The 19,101-nt window shown below is 40.0% G+C and overlaps 1 protein-coding gene across 1 annotated transcript in view; it reads right to left on the bottom strand.

The window, feature by feature from the left end:
- Positions 1 to 2,421: 2,421 nt before the first annotated feature.
- HAS2 (hyaluronan synthase 2) overlaps positions 2,422 to 19,101 on the bottom strand; it is a 43,982-nt gene continuing 27,302 nt past the window's right edge. The window contains exons 2-4 of the mRNA XM_089659072.1: positions 18,249 to 18,875; positions 7,820 to 7,921; positions 2,422 to 4,166 (exon numbers count right to left, since the gene is read on the bottom strand). Of these exons, the coding sequence (XP_089515198.1) occupies positions 3,237 to 4,166; positions 7,820 to 7,921; positions 18,249 to 18,875 (1,659 nt within the window). The 3' untranslated portion in view covers positions 2,422 to 3,236. The remainder of the gene's footprint in view (positions 4,167 to 7,819; positions 7,922 to 18,248; positions 18,876 to 19,101) is intronic.

The following is a 19,101-nucleotide window of genomic DNA, read 5'->3' as shown; positions in this document are numbered from 1 at the left end:
AATGGCAGCCTCCATCAAGAAGAAGCAGGAACAATGCTGGAGGCAATTTACAACACATGCTCATTTTGGTAGAATAACTATTAAGGCAGAATGTATGTTCCTTGCTACAGAACATTATTTTTGATCAAGTTATTATAGGTATAATTCCACTTTAAGGGTTTTTTTTTAACATACTTTATACCTCAATGGAATGGAGCTGAAATTTGCTCAACGAAGAAGCTCAAAGCTTGCTGTAACCATTGTAAAAGCTTTGCTAACGTTTTCCATTCTCTATCTTTCTTTTCTCTTAAACTGAAGTCCATGTGAACAAGCCCTAAAAGGAAGTGACAGACTGGAAAGAAACAAATATAAAGTGCTGATTGCTATAAATAAACAATGTACTCATAAATCATAATACATATAATATAAAGAGTTCGATAAGAATCCTTGATAAATAGTAATGTCCAAAAAAAATAGTCCTCCAAAGAAACAGTCCACAGAAGAACTTCCAGCAAAATGATAATTCCAAAGTGTTTCTGGAGATCAGACCTCAAAGGAAAGAGAACTCGCATAGTGTAATACCATAAATATACATGGGATCAAAAGAACATCACTGCAAACGCATGCGAATCACACTAAACCACACGTGATCACTAATAAAGGTGAGTATTAGTGTGAACTTGTGCATGAGAACACTAGTGACACTTGCATGCAGTGTTCATACTGTGAAAGATGTGTCCACTTCTAAGTATAAGGATTAAATACCCTTACCAGAGCGTGGATTTAAACCAGCATGTAAAAATCCCAATCAAGAGACCGCCTTGTGGATTCAGCAAATGGAACAATATTCCTCCATCCATACATAGCTTCACTCAATGCCACTGAACAGGCTATATTGGTGCAGTTCATAAAGACTCATCCAATACTACTTCTCTGTAAGCAATTGATTCTGGATAATGCCACCAAAACCCAGCAATGATAAGCTCATCAGTAACCAGATACATTTTATTGAATAACAAAAGTCATATAAAAAGCAATAAAAACAGGCAGACCCTCTGCAGATCCTTAGGAGCGCTCCTACTACGTTCCTGAATGAGGATTCCAGGATCCAAGATGGCCGTACGGTAACTTCCGGCTATGCTGTGCGTCTTGACATCACTTCCCTTTGACGCATTTCGTCACCTTACTTACTCATAAAGGGTTCCCTTTGACGCGTTTTGTCACCTGACTTATTCATAAAGGGTTTCCTTTATGAATAAGTCAGGTGACGAAACGCGTCAAAGGGAAGTGACGTCAAGACGCGTAGCATAGCCGGAAGTTACCGGACGGCCATCTTGGATCCTGGAATCCTCATTCAGGAACGTAGTAGGAGCACTCCTAAGGATCTGCAGAGGGTCTGGCTGTTTTTATATGACTTTTGTTATTCAATAAAGTTTATCTGGTTACTGGTGAGCTTATCATTGCCGGGTTTTGGTGGCATTATCTAGAATCAATTGCTTACAGAGAAGTAGTATTGGATGAGTCTTTATGAACTGCACCACTATAGCCTGTTCAGTGGCATTGAGTGAAGCTATGTATGGATGGAGGAATATTGTTCCATTTGCTGAATCCACAAGGTGGTCTCTTGATTGGGATTTTTACATGCTGGTTTAAATCCACGCTCTGGTAAGGGTATTTAATCCTTATACTTAGAAGTGGACACATCTTTCACAGTATGAACACTGCATGCAAGTGTCACTAGTGTTCTCACGCACAAGTTCACACTAATACTCACCTTTATTAGTGATGACGTGTGGTTTAGTGTGATTCGCATGCGTTTGCAGTGATGTTCTTTTGATCCCGTGTATATTTATGGTATTACACTATGTGAGTTCTCTTTCCTTTGAGGTCTGATCTCCAGAAACACTTTGGAATTATCATTTTGCTGGAAGTTATTCTGTGGACTGTTTCTTTTTAGGACTATTTATTTTGGACATTACTATTTATTAAGGATTCTTATCGAACTCTTTATATTATATCAAGGGCGGACTGACAACTCATGGGGCCTCTGGGCAATAGGGGATCATGGGGCCCCTGTGTCCTTGCCCAAACTGAAAAAAGCCTTTGAAAAAGGTAACAGGGGCATCTCATGGGACCCCCTACTGACCCCGGGCCCTCGGGCAGTGCCCGAGTTTCCAAATGGTCAGTCCGCCCCTGTATTATAGGTATTATGATTTATGAGTACAGTGTTTATTTATAGCAATCAGCACTTTATATTTGATTCATACACTTTTTGGGGTGAAAAGTGTTTATGTGCATTTAGGGTATTTATTATAAATATAGTAGGAACCCCGTATATTTCTGATATTATAGACTGGAAAGAAAGCATTTCACATATAAAGACATCCTAGATAAAGCATTGTTCATGTTATCACTTCATGATGGAATAAATCGATTCAGAGGTTAAAGTACAAATAATTATTTTATTCATTTGTTGGTGAACAATATGAACTGTTATAAAGCTTCACATTTTGACCAGTATCAGTTAAAATAAAAAAAATTAAAAAACACATTTTTGAAAAGAATAGAGAACCAAATTATTTATCGGATAAGTAAAATATAAAATATGCATTTTTTTAAACATTGGCATACAAATAAAAAACATAATTAATTCAATAATATAAAAATACAGCATTCCACCGTGCTTGTACTTAAAGCACGCATGACATTTATAAATTGATGGCCACAGGGCCATCCCTAAAACAAAAAAAAAAACTATAAAATAAAATAAAATTAAAAAAGAACTTTAAAAAACAGTTTATAAATAAGGTTGTCCTTTATTGCTAGAGCCGATTGGCCCACTTTCAAGGAACTTTTCCAGAGGAAAAATATACATTTAGAAAAGATCCTGTAGGCCTAAAAATATTTCAGAAGGCTTTGTTCACCACGACATAAGCATGACCAGTGAGGTATACAGAACATAACACTGTCAGGCATATGCACAATCAAAAAAAAGTGCATAATAAAATGGCTTCACCAAAACAAGGCAAGGCCTGGTTTAAAGTTGTTCATTTTTTTGAACTTTTTCTAAAACTTTTTTGCTTTGGATGCATGACAACGAGTCACAATTAGTGTTTGTTTAAGTCCCAGCAGCAGTGTTGCATTTCCCTTCAAGACATGACTTCATGTCCATAATACTTCTAGGAATTCTAAGTTTAGTAAGGATTTCTTTTTTCAAAATGTCTAATAGGTTTGCACACTTTGTAGGTAAGTGATCATCATACATCAAGTACCATGTCATATTGCTGTTCTTTCTTCCGCCTGCCACACTTTGTAATCAGAGCCACGTACAAAGTCAACAACATCACCCAGTAGCACGCATAAAGTATTGCACCAATGATGAGAACCGTCTGTTCAGATTCTGCAAATGGCTTTCTTGTTTCCCTCCATATAGTGTAGAAGACTCCACCCAAGAGGATTGTAAACCAAACGGTTATAGGAATCAATCCTATAAAATTGACGACGATAGTTTTTCTACCTGAAGTGCCCCACCCAGCCTTGTTGATGGTGGCGATGGCAAACATCTTTGCTGGTAATAAACTGGACATGTACAGGACTGAGTAAAGAGACATGAAAACCATTACTATGTTGCCCCGGAGCGCGCTGGCAAAGGAAGACTTGATAAGGCCAACAAACTGCACAGTTAACAGGAAGAGTAAAATGTTCCATATACGTCCCCTGTAGAACAACTGAATGACTGTTGCAATTAAGAAGAAAGGAAAAAATCCGGTAATCACAGCTTCATAGGTCATCCATAGATGATGCTTGTGGAACCACATAGAATTGTACAGCCACTCCCGGAAGTAAGACTTGCTCCAGCGAGTCTGCTGGTTAAGCCACCTTAGATACTCAGTAGGTGTTTCCGTAAGGCACTTAGACCGTGCTGTATATTTGGTTGCATAGCCAAGGCTCAATACCCGGTTAGTTAGATGCCTGTCATCTCCAAAGCTACACTGGGAGCCCAAAAATTCTTGATTGTACCAGTCTTCTATAAATTCATGTAGTAGTGAATTTCTGTACATTCCTAGTGGTCCACTGATGCACTGAACACACCCAAAGTAGGACTGACACGCTCTCTCGATGTTGAAGGCCATCCAGTATCTCACACTACTCAAGAAGGAAATCCACGAGTCATATTTGTTTAAAATCTGCCAGAAAACAAAACATGGCATTGTTTAGTGATAAAATAAATACCAAGTTAAGAAGAAATTGCTAAATTCTGCTGCAAACTTAAATTAAACTTAAATCTATAGATTTTGGTACTAAGAATACATTCATCTAAATTATTTAGAACTTATGTTCAATGTGCATACAGCAATACAAAAAATCCTACATAGATGATATCAAATCTGTGAATCTTGAAGAAGCTGAGGAGACATTACAAAGAATTGTATCAGGCAAACCTCATGTCTACATTGGGTGAAGCTCCCAGCACGTGTTGTTGAGACCACCCAATATCTAAGTGTCTATCACTTTTAAGGGGATTGTCCAATATTATTCCAGTACTGGATATTCAGCTGGCTGTGGTTGGGGGGGCAAGATGTCTACCTTTGTATGTATTTGTTAATCTTGTAAGGTACCTGGGCTCTGGTGGCAAGAGAAGTTTCATTTATGGCCACTTCTATTGTAGCAACTGAGAATAGTTACTTACATGGGAAGAAAGAAAAAAAGGAAAGAAACATAAAAGAAAAACAAGTGGTATGGAAAGAAACAGGAAAGAAAGAGAGAAAGAAAGAAAGAGAGAAAGAAAGAAAGAAAGAAAGAAAGAAAGAAAGAAAGAAAGAAAGAAAGAAAGAAAGAAAGAAAGAGAGAAAGAGAGAGAAAGAGAGAAAGAAAGGAAAGAAAGAAAGTTTAATTTTTTTTGTAGTTATCATTTGTGTTGCAAACCCTTTCTGCATTCCTGATACAATCATACTAATCACAATAATTAAAATATACAGAAAATACACAAAGGAAGTGTACAGTGCCAAGCTAAATAGAGGAGATTTAATGCAGGAATAATTACTCTTGGTTGAAATCATCTTGAGGAGGGTAAATTATATGTATGGGGACAAGGAACAATAGGGCAGTGAGCTGAACATCAAAAGGAAGATCTTAAGTCTTTCTCCTCCATTGCTCATATTTTACTTTAATTGTAAAAGCACAACTGCTGCTGTAGCAGAGCTGCACTTCCTGCCAGTCCTCAGGAAAGTCATAAATTAGCATTTCGTGGAGCCCCATGTCATCCAAGTGACTACAAGGAGGTATTACTTTCAAAGGGATGGAATTAGCCAAAACCAGCAAGAAACTTTGGGAAGGGACAAGCAGCGCTGTCTGGCTGGGTTACATGCAGACGTCCCTATAGAAGAAAGATGTCTGCCGGGTCAAGTAAATAAATCTATATAATAGTAAAATTCGGCAACTGTATTCTGTCAAGCTTGGGTTCATTCAGTGTGGTAAAGTGCAATGTACAAAGGGTTTTTTCATCTGGTTTTTGTAAGGTGCCAAAACCAGATGCAGCATCCACACTTCACTTATCCGATTTACAATAAAATAGTATCTGATGTACAATAAAATAATTTTGGTTGGCTGCTTGAGGGGTAATGCACGTAAATTTGTACTTAATTATATTATCTCTTTATAGTTCTTTATTAAATAAGCTTAAACTGGTATTAAACCCAAACCCAAAATGTAATATATTGCAGCCTACCAATCATTAGATATGGTGACTGTATTCATTTTCTTTTTTAGGCTTTTTTATGTTTTCACCTGGTGATCTGGCTAGTAACACACATTCTGTATTAGAATGCCCCCATTCTGGATGGAGGAGCACAGAGGGCAAAAACATACAACAGCATTGTCAGTCTGGGGGGAGGGGAACTTTAGATATACTAGCACATTTAAATACATTAACAAATTGAAGCCAAACTCCATCTAATACTTTATAAGCAGTTACAGCAGTTTTTTTCTTTTGGGATAAAGGTTTTACATAAATAAATAAAAGCTGATAATTGTACAGTTTGGGATGGTCATACACCTTACGCCCCGTACACACAATGAGAATATCGGACAAATGATTGTCCGGTTTGTTTTGCATGGTAGGCTTCATATCAAAAATGAGGTTACTAAAGTTATGAAAATTCTCTTACAACAATGTACGAAGTACGATGTATGAAGTGATGTATGTAGATGTAATGTATTGTATTGTATTTGTACTGTATTTGCGGGCGAAAACTGTTCTGCTTAAACAAAAATCGTACGATCTGGTATACAAGAAATATGTTCGTGCTTGTCCCTTTGGATAATTTAGCATGACCTATCCTGATCACGGAAGCTGTGTACTAACAATCACATTAATGTACAATTGCTTCGGACACAGTATTTTTTGCATGATTTCTGTTGTGTGTACTAGGCTTTAGAGTTGACTTTTAATCTGCTTTTGTTGCCTTCCCTGGTTTCTTATTCTCCCCTCATCAATTTTTAAATAAAAATGACAGTACAACTGTACCAGGCTGGTGTGGTTCAGCTTTAAAAAACAAACAAACTGCAGATGCTTTTAAGACAATGCCCTAAGGATACATGGGTTTTGTTGGGAAAGCGGTGAGTATAGTAAGAGGAAATGTTCAGCAATAAAAAAGATTTTCCCTCATTTCCTGTCTGTTAAAACCGTTACCACCGGGACAGTGAAGAAGGGGAGATTTCTCTGCCAGAGCCCCAAAGAGCAGGAAACACCTGACAAGAGTCCTAATTCATTCCTACTCTATTGAAAACCAAGGGTACTTGCATATAGTACTAATGTGTGAACATCAGATTTCTGGCACAAATATCCTGCCTAAAAACAAAAGGTTGAAGTGTATAGTAAATGCACATTTTTGTGCATACGTGTAGGTGTGTAAGATTCTTCTAATTTTTCTTGTGGTGTGTCATATGTGCATATACATGTGTATGTGTGTAAAATACTGTACAACAACACAAATTTTTTTTTTTTTTACTGATTTATATGCAGTATACGATCATTTATGCGCCTGTGTACGGGCCCAAAAAAATCAATGGGCTGTATTTAGATCAGTAAAAACAAAATGCCTGAATGTTTAAAAAGTGGTGTTTTAGGCATTTGTGTGCAAGAGGTCCAAAACTGCACTGGACATACACTTTAAACAAACCAGACTATGGCATGAAAGGGCAAAATGTAAGTTCAATTAACAGCATATGAAAGAATGTCAGCCACACTTCACTTAGCTCTTCTTGCAGTATTTTTTGCTAATCAATGAATTGACTGCATACAGCAATATCTCCACCCAAAAACCAACCTTCCTTGATATGTTTCACCACTCCTGGCTTGCTCACAAGGACAGGGGAAGTCCCTATCCTTGTGAGCAATCAAGCAGTGCTGAAACGCGTTAAGAAAGATACATTTTTAGGTTGAGATATCGCTGTATTCAGTCAATTATTAAAAAATACAGCAAGAACAGCTGGGTGGAATGCGGCTGACATTCTTTCATATCCTCAATGGAGAGTGGTGAAATGCGTTAAGAAATGTTGGTTTTTGGGTGGAGATATTGCTGTATACAATCAATTAATTGATTACTAAAAAATAGTGCAAAAAGAGCTAAATGCGTTTGAAATTCTTTCATATTCTCAGGGGAGAGTGGAGACAGACTTCTATGGCTGCCACCTAGGTTGTCCATGTGCAAAAGAGGCCAGGCTTCAGTAGAGCTATGGATCTGTGTGTGTTTCAATTAAGAGCAGTTTGTTGGAATTTTTAACTATATCATAATAAATCTCTGTGATGAAAAATCAATTTCTAAGTTGAAGTGTTTACCTGCACATCTCCTCCAACACCTCCAACCATGATATCTTCCTCCAAAACCTTCACCATCTCCACAGATGATGCCGGATCAAGCACAGTATCCGAGTCACAGACCTAAGAAACAAAGACATATTGAACATTAGATGGATCATAATAAATATCCAAGGTTAGATAAATCAATCATGTATTTATATGCTAAATATACAATCTCTAAAAAGAGGCATTTGTTACTATTCAAAATATTTATAACTATTACCATAATACCATTGTTTATATGTAAAGTGCTGCATGAATTGATGATGCTGTATAAGTACCTGTAATAAATGATAAATATATAATGTTTCTTCCAAGCATGATTGAATTTACTTGCTTTGGACTGATTCACAACCTCTTCCGGAAGTCTATTCCAAGCATCAACTACTCAACTATATGAACTACAAAAATAATTTCTGCTAGTTTGAGGTCATGATGGTCTATCCATGAAGTTCCTTCTGCATGTTGTGACAACTCCCCTTCACACTATCCCAATCTGTTGTGGTTCATTAATGATACTAAAACCAGAGCTACACTATTTAATGCACTGTGTAGGCAGGGCCTAGAGGAAAGTCTGCCATAGGACCAATGTGTCCTCTGCCATGGGCTCCAGGCCCCATCTTGGGAGAGTCTCTTGGACACAGAGTTCTCTTGAGATTTGGGTGGCCATCCTGAACTCATAAGGGATTATATATAGCCCTTGCTGGGTCGCTATGGTGGAACCCACAGTACGGAAAAGCACAGACAGGGACTGAAACCCACTTGTGAGGAAGAGTTAGGCCTAGTATTAAGGACAGGTTCCTGTCGAGTAGGGACAGGATAGGGATGTTCATGGACACCTCTGCAGTTAGCTCTGTGTCTACTGTATATAAGCCCTGCATTCTTGAACTGTCTTGTGCTTATGTGCCTTGCTGTACACAGTCACAGTAAAAGTTACACTCATCCTCCTCCTCCCTTCCCCCACCATTATTGAAGGTTTTTGTTTCTAGGAGTGGGTATCTTTTTCTGACAGGTACCCACTCCCACTTTCACATTTCTCATTATGGTGAGATTCAGAAGTTAGATCTTATCCTCTCCCTGCCCGCAACCTTCTGGGACATATCACATGTCTCATGAGGCTGCAGGGTCAGTCTGAAAGTGTAGCACCATCTTGTGGCAGAGCTGGGGATCTGAAAGTTGCCAAAGAACTTTATTTTAAAGGAGTTGAATCAGTTGTTCCCTTTAAATCTTTCGCACCTGGCTAGCTGCTCACAGCCATATGACAATTCGCATACCATGTGCTGTAGTGCGGGTTTGTCATCACATAATGGCACCACACAGTGAGCCATGTGTTACAATAACATGCCATAGGTATTATACCACCCATTATACCATAGCACCTAGGTGTGAATCCAGCTTCAGTAAATAAGAGATTGTGAATAATAACACTAACTGAACTAAGAAAAATGATTTTTAGTCTTTGGGAGGAATACACAAGTAACTAACCCCCGGTTTTATTTATTTCTCTGGAGCTCTTGAAATTCCTGGTTGGCAGAATTGACTGTGAGAAAATACAAATTCTGTCCTAAGTGTTAAGCACACAGACAAAACTGAAGTTTCTGTTTTCCCCTGAACCAAAAATATAAATCTCAGCTTTTGGCAGGGATTCCTCAAGATGATCTTTAAATGATTCTGGCTTCGTTGGTAATCATTTCCCACTTCGGTGTCAATTGTGAAAGCTGTCTCTGATTAGATGACTGTAGCAGAGGCACATCTCTAGGCTGTATAGCTGTAACAGACACGCTGCAGGTGCCTCGTATTGTGGGAACATCATCGGTTTGTAGAGAAAGACAATCCCAATGTACGAAAGTTTAGCCTTGCTCTGTTTCTTGTGTCTCATCAACGCAAATATAATATTTTTCAGGTTGCTTTACATCTCACCTAATGCAACTAAAGATCAATATGCTAACATTATATGTGATATTTGCTGATGATTATTGACTAATCCTGTGGTTCGAAACCACCAGTCTGTGGCCTCCCTCCTTATGGGTCTCCAGCTAGTTGGAGATCCCCTAACCTCTCAAAGTGGCATCCAGCTTGCATAGTGTCTGTAAACCTCCCATAGTGGCCTACAGGGCTCCTTAACTATCCACAGTACCACCCAGCACCTTGCAGTACCACTAGCTTTCTGCAGTGCTTCTCTAACCCCTCTTAGTGCCCCTGTAAAGCTCCAAGCCACCTATAGAGACCACATTCCCCACAGTTTCCCCAGCTAGATCCAGAAACCTCATCCCTTAGGGGCCACCAAGCCTGCTACAAAGTCCACTAACTTCCTCCAGAACACCAGTTCCTCCAAAGTGACACCTAGCCCCATCCAGAGTCTTCCTGCTTTTCGATACATATTTTGTAGTCTCATGTTTTTATTGTGTGAGTATAAACTGTTTTTTTTTTTTTTTAATATCGGAGCATGAAAGGTTTTGGAAGAATTTACCAGAACCTGGTCTCAATAAAGTTGAGAACCAACGGTCTAACCTACAATGAAGACCTGGGCATCACAGTGGGGTCCAAGATATATATTTTGCAACCATAATAGAATGTTAAAGTGTATGTCTAACCTATAAGTTATTTTTGTTTTGCACAACAGTTCTTAGGGAGCTTCACTTCCAGTTACAATGATACAAAAAAATTTTTTATGGAAACCTTTTCAAAGCGAGTGGAAATCCGTCCAGCACAATCATCACCAGAACAACTGTCCCTATTGGAAGATTTCTCCTCATTTCCTGTCCTAGTGGCAAGTGTAAAATTTTGGACGTTCACTCATTTTCTGTCTTAGGGATGACTGTTTTCAGGGCAAATCGAGAAGGTGAATCTCCCCACCAGGGACACAGACACCAATAAAACTTGACCACAAGTTCTAATCATTCCCTGCTTGATCAGTATTTACATGACTAAAGTAATTACTCTTCCTAAGTCTATCCAAAACTTAAAAAAAAACTACTGGAAATTAAAAGACTTTGGTAAATTAGAGGAGCAGATGTCAATGAATTCAAAGACACATAGGAGTTGATTTGCTATAGACAAATAGACTGTTCATTTGCAAGGGTAGTTGCACTTTGCAAGGGAATTTTCCCCAGAGCTTAGTCAATGAGGTTAAGCTCTGCTGACTTCTATCATCCAATCATATGCAAACAAAAATGCTGTTTCTTCATTTGCATTGCTTGTGATGGGTGTTCCTTGTAAAGTAAAAATTTTCAACATTCACTAAGTTCTGGGTAATATTCCCTTGCACAGTGCAACTACCTTTTCAAGTTGTTAGCATTCTTGGCTGACACTTTTTTAATGAAGTATGTATTCTGTCCTGTTTGTAGAAGTTGCTTGTGGGCTGTTTCCACACAATGCAACATACTGTTTACCGCTAGGTTACATCCAATGTATGCTTTGTAGGGACATTAACTTGTGAGGTCCTTTGGGGGCAAGGACTGTGTATATATTATGTAAAGCACTGAATGATCAGTTGATGATACAAGAGTATAGCTATACAAAAAGCATGTTCCCCACGGGTATTCCTGACACTGTAATGATCAACTAAAAGTATATCTAAAACCAAAACCTTTGTATTCAAACTTGTATTTAAATTTTAAATAGCGTGAGGAGTTAGAATCTCATTCAGGTTTTTATTGCTGTGTCCCCTTTGTGGAGATTCTTTCTCTCTATTTCACCAGGTGACCATTACTACAGGGAAAGAAAGTAATGGGAAATCAAAAATTTTACAGTTGTCACCAAAACAGCAGGTGAGGGTCAATCTTCCATGGAAATGCCTGTTACGGTGACAACTCTAAACAAATCTAGAGGAGGAATTCCCTTTGCTTTGGAGAGATTTCCTTTCCCTTCTGCATCTTGGCAACAGTAATAGAATTAGAAATCTCCTATTACTTGGACAGTAAACAATAAACAGAAAGTTACGAAAAATCTTCCAGATGGGGACACTGATTCTGATGACAGCTGTCTAGGAGTGGATTTTTCCCCACTTAAGAGAAATTGGCACTCATTTCCCGTTGTATCTCTGGGACAGGAAGTGAAAAGAAAACTTCCCAACCCCAAACTCAATTGGGGATTTAAACACTCTATACTATAAAATGTTTTAAAACGTCAATGCTACCAATGAGGGTTAAAAGTTTAAAATTTTGATATTTGTTTGACTTGATCTGGCCTTACACTATGTGAATTTGGGCTGAAACTCACTTGGTGGGTGGCCCTGTCAGCCACCTCCCAACCAATATCCTCCGATTGATAAATCAAAGAAGTCAGGCAAACAACGGTTGTATCCAATCAGATGCAGGTGCTGTTTGGGTAGTTTGACAGTCAGCTGTCAGAACTCTTTAGCTGCCCCGGTAGATTCGTCCAGCTGCACTGTATAGCGTGGATGGAGGGATAGGTTAGTTTTTTTTTTGTTAAGCCCACAGGCCAGTTTATCTGACCCTTTTATCTCACTGTCCATCAGGTGGAACAAAATAGAATGTCTGCCACCGCTATTGCCATGAAACACAAAACCAATCCTGGTATCCAAAGACCATGTGATCTTCTACCTAGGCTTACGGTCACAGGAGGGATCTCAGGAGTATTTTTCTTTTAGGGCAAGAAAAATTTACGTTTTTTTCTCCAGATACAAATGTGATTTGGTTATACTGATATGTTGATTAAAGCAATATGTGAATTTTAATGATAGATCTACTTTAATATCTTCTCTAGTAAATGTAAACGTTTGGAATAAAGTAGTAAGGCCTCCAAATTTAAATTCTATGTAGATTCTAATAGGCCTAAATTCAAATGATAGTCATGTCTGGTGAACACTGACATAAGCATCTGGAGATATCAGTCTCAGGTGTAAATAGAGGTATAGATCCTGTAAGTACAATTTTAGGTTTTTTGTGTTTTTGTTCCTGCATTTGTTGGGTTTCCTCCAAGCCTTGAACATTATTTATTTCTGCCTGCTCCTGGGGAATGTTCTTCTGTGAATAGAACAGGAAGATATAATGTTATGGGTTATGAATATTTATTTCACCCTGGCCAATTACTAGGAGGTTTATTGCCTGTAATGTGGGCTTGGGAGGAAGAAAATATTTGGATAGGGCGCTTCCCTCCAAAGCTTTGCTTGCAGAGGATGTAGTTTTAGAGTCCCTGCTGCCTGGGAGAGCAAGTAGCGCCCAGAGGCCCTTTGCCTCCCAGGCCTGCTGCCTGGGGAGAGAGCAGTTCAAATCCAAATCCTCAGGACTGGGCATAGGTTTATGATAGGGTCTAGAGGACAGGAATTTGGCTATTAATGGGAGAACCTCCAGACAAGTTTACTCCATTGTCCATTGCCTGTCTTGGCTTAAAGGCACACTGCTGACCCATGAGATGGGATGAAGTTAACTGGTTGGAGAGAATACTAGTCTTTTCCTGGGTATCCTGTAAACCTTGCCTATCTCTCTGCTAGACGTTAAGCCAAAAAAAATGGCAAGCAAAGATTAACAGAGTGGAAGTCAGTCATTTGGTTGCTGCTGGTAATTTGGGAACTGCTGCATATCAGACCACCAATAGAAATGCTAAATGGGCTCGAAAAATCCACCAGCTGCTTAGGGTATAAACACTACAACTGTATAGGCCTATAGATCTTTACAAACTTTTGAAGAGCATGGACATTTTATTGGCTCCTTTCCTTAGATCACATTATAGCATTGGCTTAGATGATCCTTCAATATTAGCCAAAAAAGTTGATCAGCTGTTCCTGAGAAAAAGTAATAGAACACAAAGGATAACAGAACAGAAAAAAAAAACCTCCCTCAAAATGAGAACTGAGTTTCCTGGAAAAATGCCACTAGACTGTTCAGGGATTAGAAAATTCACATATTTAACGTCAACCTCTTAAACAACTTTCACCAGATGTATCGGGGTGAAGAGACCCTCCCTACAGAGAGTCCTGAGGGATGTGAGACCTGTCTGACTCATAGCTAAGAGACAGTCAAATGGTTCTGAAAGGTGATACCCATTAGAGGAATCGTAGAAAAATTAAATGGCTTTCTCTGGAGAAAATATTGCTTTGTTTCACCTTGCCAACGAGCTACGTTTTCACTTACAAATCTAGTGCGTTCCTAACTCATGCCTGGAGACACTGCAAACTCCTAAACCTCACAGGATTAGGCTGGCTTGACCTCAGCTAACATTAAAGACCACTGCCAACCTTCAGGTGTTGTGCAGCATGAGAACCAGAGGAACGTGTGTGGACCATATGGACTTCAGGAACACACAGCTTAAATCTGACATGTGTTTTATCTTCAGGCTCTTATGAAAAGAATAGGCAGCTTTGTGGAAAAAATTGGAAATACTTTTTTTGTAAAAATTAAAATGGGATATTAGCAGAAGCATAGTAACCTAAAGTGAAACCAAACTCAGGCTTACAAAACATTGCTGGCAGGCAGGTTTATAGTGCAGAAGAAATGCTGTAAGCCTCTTCTCCAAAAATAGTCTTACCTGTCTGCCAGCAATTTTTTCTTGTGAATGTATGCTGAAATGCACATGTGCACCTCAGTGTACCATTCCAGCGTTTGCCTGTTTCCCCTGCTGTATGCAATGGTTCCTTAAATCCCTATATGACAATAGGACTAAGCAATAATGAAGGTCACCCCTAGCACTGAGAACTGAGTGATCAAACATCTCTGATCACTTTTTGCTTGGCTTTCAGTCTTCAGTGAGCCAGTGACTATCAGTCACCAGCTCTCTGCTCTGCACCCCCCAGCGCTCACTGGAGCATTGAACTGTGGAGGGGGCAGGATCGGCGGGTTAAGCCTCTCAGCGGTGCGCTGAGAGGCTGAACCAGTTGATATTCAGGCTACTGGGTGGGTCCTGACATTAAAGTTGGGATCTTTCCAGAGCCTGGGCTCTGTGACATCAGCCATCAGCTGACAGTGGGTTTTAGCCCGCTGTAAGCTGAAAATGGATCACAGGAGTGCAGAACTAAGCAAACTAAACATGATCTATAGAAGCATGACTGAAAACATTTTGGATATACTTCTCCTTTAAACAGCAAAAATGCTGTGTGAGGCAGCATTGCTGGATGGGACCTGACAAGGTATGTTAAAGCAGAAATATATCCACCTCCACTCCAGCGATGTGGTCCCTTGCCGGACGCTGACATGTTCACCCAGTCTCCTTCAGAGTTCTGATATTTGCATGCATGGCAGTTCGTTCATCTTGGCAGATGCCACAATTGTGCGATGAAGCAGGTAAGAATACTTTAAATGTACACTGAGCTGTCTATGTGCAGCTCTGCGCCATGATGACATGAGTCCTGTGCACATGCACTAGAATGACATCATTGTGCCCCTGCCAATCAAGCATCTGAAGAGTCTGAACTCAGAACAAAGGCTCTGGAGAATATGAAAGCACCTGTGACACCATTGCACTGGAGAGGATTGCATGGCATATAAGTCTGCCATTATGTGCTAATATACTCTGTACATTATGACATAAAGCCCCCAGGGGCCATTTTTAATTTTTTATTTCAAGGTTTAATTCCTCTTTATATTGTAGTAAAGTCATGCCCAAGCCTGCATCAGTCTGATCACTGAGGTGGGAGAAGCCTGAGGAAATATCTCCTTCTGCCCCCCCCCCCCCCCTTAGACCTATCACAGTGGGTAGAGGCATTAATTCGATTTTTTTGGTTTTCCACTTTGCTGTTAAAACATTATGTTATGTTAACCCAGAGCCATCTGTTAAATTAAATCATCCCTCACTTCAGTGGCTGGCAGCCCCCTTGTCGCTTTTCCTGATAGCAGTATCTGGGTAGAATTGTTGCAGCTGTCAGTAAGGTGTGAGAATGGAAAAATGACAGCAGTAGTCAAGGAATTGTGTCAAGAAAAGCATCAGTCAGCCCATTATAATGAAATGGGACAGTGGAAAAGAGTTTTGTATGCGGGATGGATAGTTTGGTGCACCAGAACAATGCCTAGGTGAAAAACAATAAACCCAAGTCGGTAGCTTATATTCTCTGTATGCAAATTAGAACCTGACTTTTACTAAAGCTGAACTTCAGGAAAGCATCTACGACATCACTGAAATGTGGATATGGGAACTATGCTACCTGCCAAAATAATTTTACGTATCTAGGCAGTTAGTTGTCCAGTCACTTCTGCTAGACATAGCAACCAAGTCCTCAACTTGCAATAGATCACCTTGATCAAAAACACACCCCTAGCCTGTTGAGTGGACATTGAAAGAGAAGCAGCACTATAATGAGGTTGGTTTTCTGCTCATTCGGTTCTCTTTTTACTGTTAAAATATGTGTGCAGTGGTAGAGTCTAATTGGCTTCCAGTGATGTCCCTCCCTCTGCCAGTCAGGCACAGTCGATAATTCAGTGGATAATATATATATATATATATATATATATATATATACTATATATATATATGTATTTTTTGCATAGATACATAATTGTGTTCATTTATTTATTTTAGTTTGGAGTTCGCAGTATAATGTCTTACACCATGACTTTTTTGTTAATTCGAACAACACTTACTTTACATTGACTAAACATGGGTCATTGTTAGTGGGAATTCATTATAATGTAATAGGTGTGAATGATAATCATAGGATTAAGGCCTACTTTACACTTGCGGTTGGGGAGTGTTAAAAACGTGGCCCAACCACTCCATCTAAACTGCAAAGACAGCAGACAGGGGTGTTCACATGGTGCAACTGCTGTCGTACTTAGTGGCTAGTACCTCCTAATGAATGTTCCCTATTCCCCCAAATGGGGCTAAGCATATGGTTGTGGGACTTTGGTGAAGGTTTTTGGGGGTTAAAACAGAAGGTTTTTGTAACCTGAAGAACAATCAGAGTTGTGCTTTGAAGTTAGAGTTTGATTATATTGTGCCCTCACTGGTTCCTTCTTCCCACCCTCATCAACATGCTAATGATTTTGTATTTTTCATTACATGCCATATTTTAGACCCAGTAATGTCATCACTGGGTTTCTGTGTTTTCCTCTGGAATGCAGGAAGATCACGTCTGGTTGGAGGGGTCAGCAGAGTGCTGTACACAGCACCCTGCCCCCCATTCTGCAAGTAGTGGGCTGACTCTCAGGAGGAGAGATGTACAAATATCCAAATGTCTCGATGAGTGAATAGCAATCTGGAGGGGTAGGAATTCCTAAGCAATGGTCACATATGATGCCAAGCCTCCATGATTGAAATAACAAAAATCCCAGGAAAGTGGGCAGGTGCAGTCTGTTTCATCTACTGTAGATGGCGTTCAAACGAGTGGCACCACAGCCTGGAGAGGAAGTCAAGGGAAGCTTGGTTTCTTTATAGTTTCCTGGGTCATAGAGCAGGGTTCTGATTGGCTATGCTGCATCCATGTGACCTCTGACAGCCATATTGGGTCACCAGGGTCTTTATAAGTCCATGCCCCTGGGTTTTGGCGTGCATTTGCCAAGTGGCTAGAATAGGAAGAGAGACCCCCGTCTGACAGGGAAAGTGACTAAAGGCAGGCAAAGCTTCCTGATAAGTAGGGACAGGCTAGGGATTTGCTATCCTGCAAGGAAACCTTGCCTTTGGGACTGGACCGGCCAGGCTGCACTTCAACAGATCCTGTCGGTGCATTTCTTCCCATTGCATCTCTGCATTTGATATGAACTTTGAGTGTTTTCCCCAAGGGGCATTCTCCCACTGGGGTGTTTGTATTTTGGCATTCCCCTTAATACAAGTTCCAAGTTTTATTGCAACCAACTCTGTGGCTTTACTGCCACCGCACTTCGCTGCACCTCCCCACAAGTAAGGCTGGGGAGGAAAGTTAGATGGTACCAGGAAATAAGACAGGCTCTAATTCACATTGTGAGAAGCTCACAGTGTGCAGTGACATCAGAGTAAGTGATTTAAGTCCAGGAGAGGAGCTGGGACAACTGTGCAAGACTGAACATAAGACTAAAGTTCCGGTTAAAAATTGTACATTGCTAAGTGCCAGCCAAACAAGCTACAGACTTCTTACTTTCAGAATGTTAATGCCCTGTACCGCCCACTGCATGTATTATTTTAACCTGAACAGGTTACAGCTGACAGTGTATGTGTGTGTTGTTTTGGCAAACGATGAATGAGTTTCATTTTCCCGTCCTCTTGAAGGGTCACGCCTTTCTAGGAACATATGCGAGTGTTGGGGGATGGAGGGGCTAAGGTTAGATTTGGGACCCTTCACTTCTCAAGAGTGACGTTATGCACTTCAATACAGTTTACAGTTTGTACAAGGTATTAAAAAAAAACACTTTCATGGAGCAGAGTGTGTTTTAAACATTGTGAATGGGCCACTATGTTCAAAAGAGACTGCTGTATCCTGTAACTTTCTGTTGGCCCTATACAAAGGCCCTTCTGTCTGAACATGCAGCGACTTATGACCTACCTGTACATAATCCACACTTCTTCCCAGTGCTTTGAATGCCGTGTACATCACTTCTCTCTTCCCACCCCACTTCTGCATGATGCAAATGTATCGGTTGCTGAGCACCAACTGAGTCACATGTTGCATGCTCTCTTTGTGCGATTGCTCCGTCTCCCCAGGGCCCTTTTCGTGGAAGTTATTTTTCCAGATGTAAGTGGCACTTAGGTCACTGCCCATGATTTCGCTAAACGTGTCCATCATGTAGATGTCGTCTTCGGAGTTGCCATCAATGACCATGATGACTTTTATCCCAGGGTAGGTCAACCGTTTGACGGAGAGTAAACATTTTCGTAAGTAGTCAGGATCCTCTTGATATGCAGCAATACAAAGGGCGACGGACTTGTTGAGTTTTATAGGGGTCTCCAGGGAACGTTTCATTTTCCTGTGCTCTAAGTAAGCAAAGAGGCTTTGGATGAGGAGGTGGAGGGCTAAGATTGCACCGTACAGTCCAAAAGAGAAGTAGTAATTGTCCGTTTGGATAAACTGATACCCTACTATATAAGCAGCCGTAATTCCTAGTAGGAGAGACACTCCAAAAAGGGTTGTTCCAATTATTCTTAAGATGCAAATAAATCGTTCACAATGCATCTGCAACAAAAGAGACACAAAGTCTGTTAATGCCATATTTGGAAAAATGCGTTATAGGGATCATATGTTAGCAGGTAGCCAAAATCATGAGCCAGTTTTCCCTTGGTGCCACTGACTTGGAAGAATAACTGTTTTGGTCAATAAACTCCAAAGTGACCAATAGATTCCCCCAGGACCTAGCTCTGACAAAGGTTTCTGCAATGAATGATGCTATCTCTTATACTTC

The sequence above is a fragment of the Staurois parvus genome, unplaced genomic scaffold (genome assembly GCF_062004578.1).
Source record: "Staurois parvus isolate SC_StPar_1 unplaced genomic scaffold, SC_StPar_1.0 ptg000030l, whole genome shotgun sequence".
NCBI classification, from domain to species: Eukaryota; Metazoa; Chordata; class Amphibia; order Anura; family Ranidae; genus Staurois; species Staurois parvus.
The sequence above is the reverse complement of the archived record's forward strand: the minus strand, read 5'-3'. Positions and strand labels throughout refer to the sequence as shown.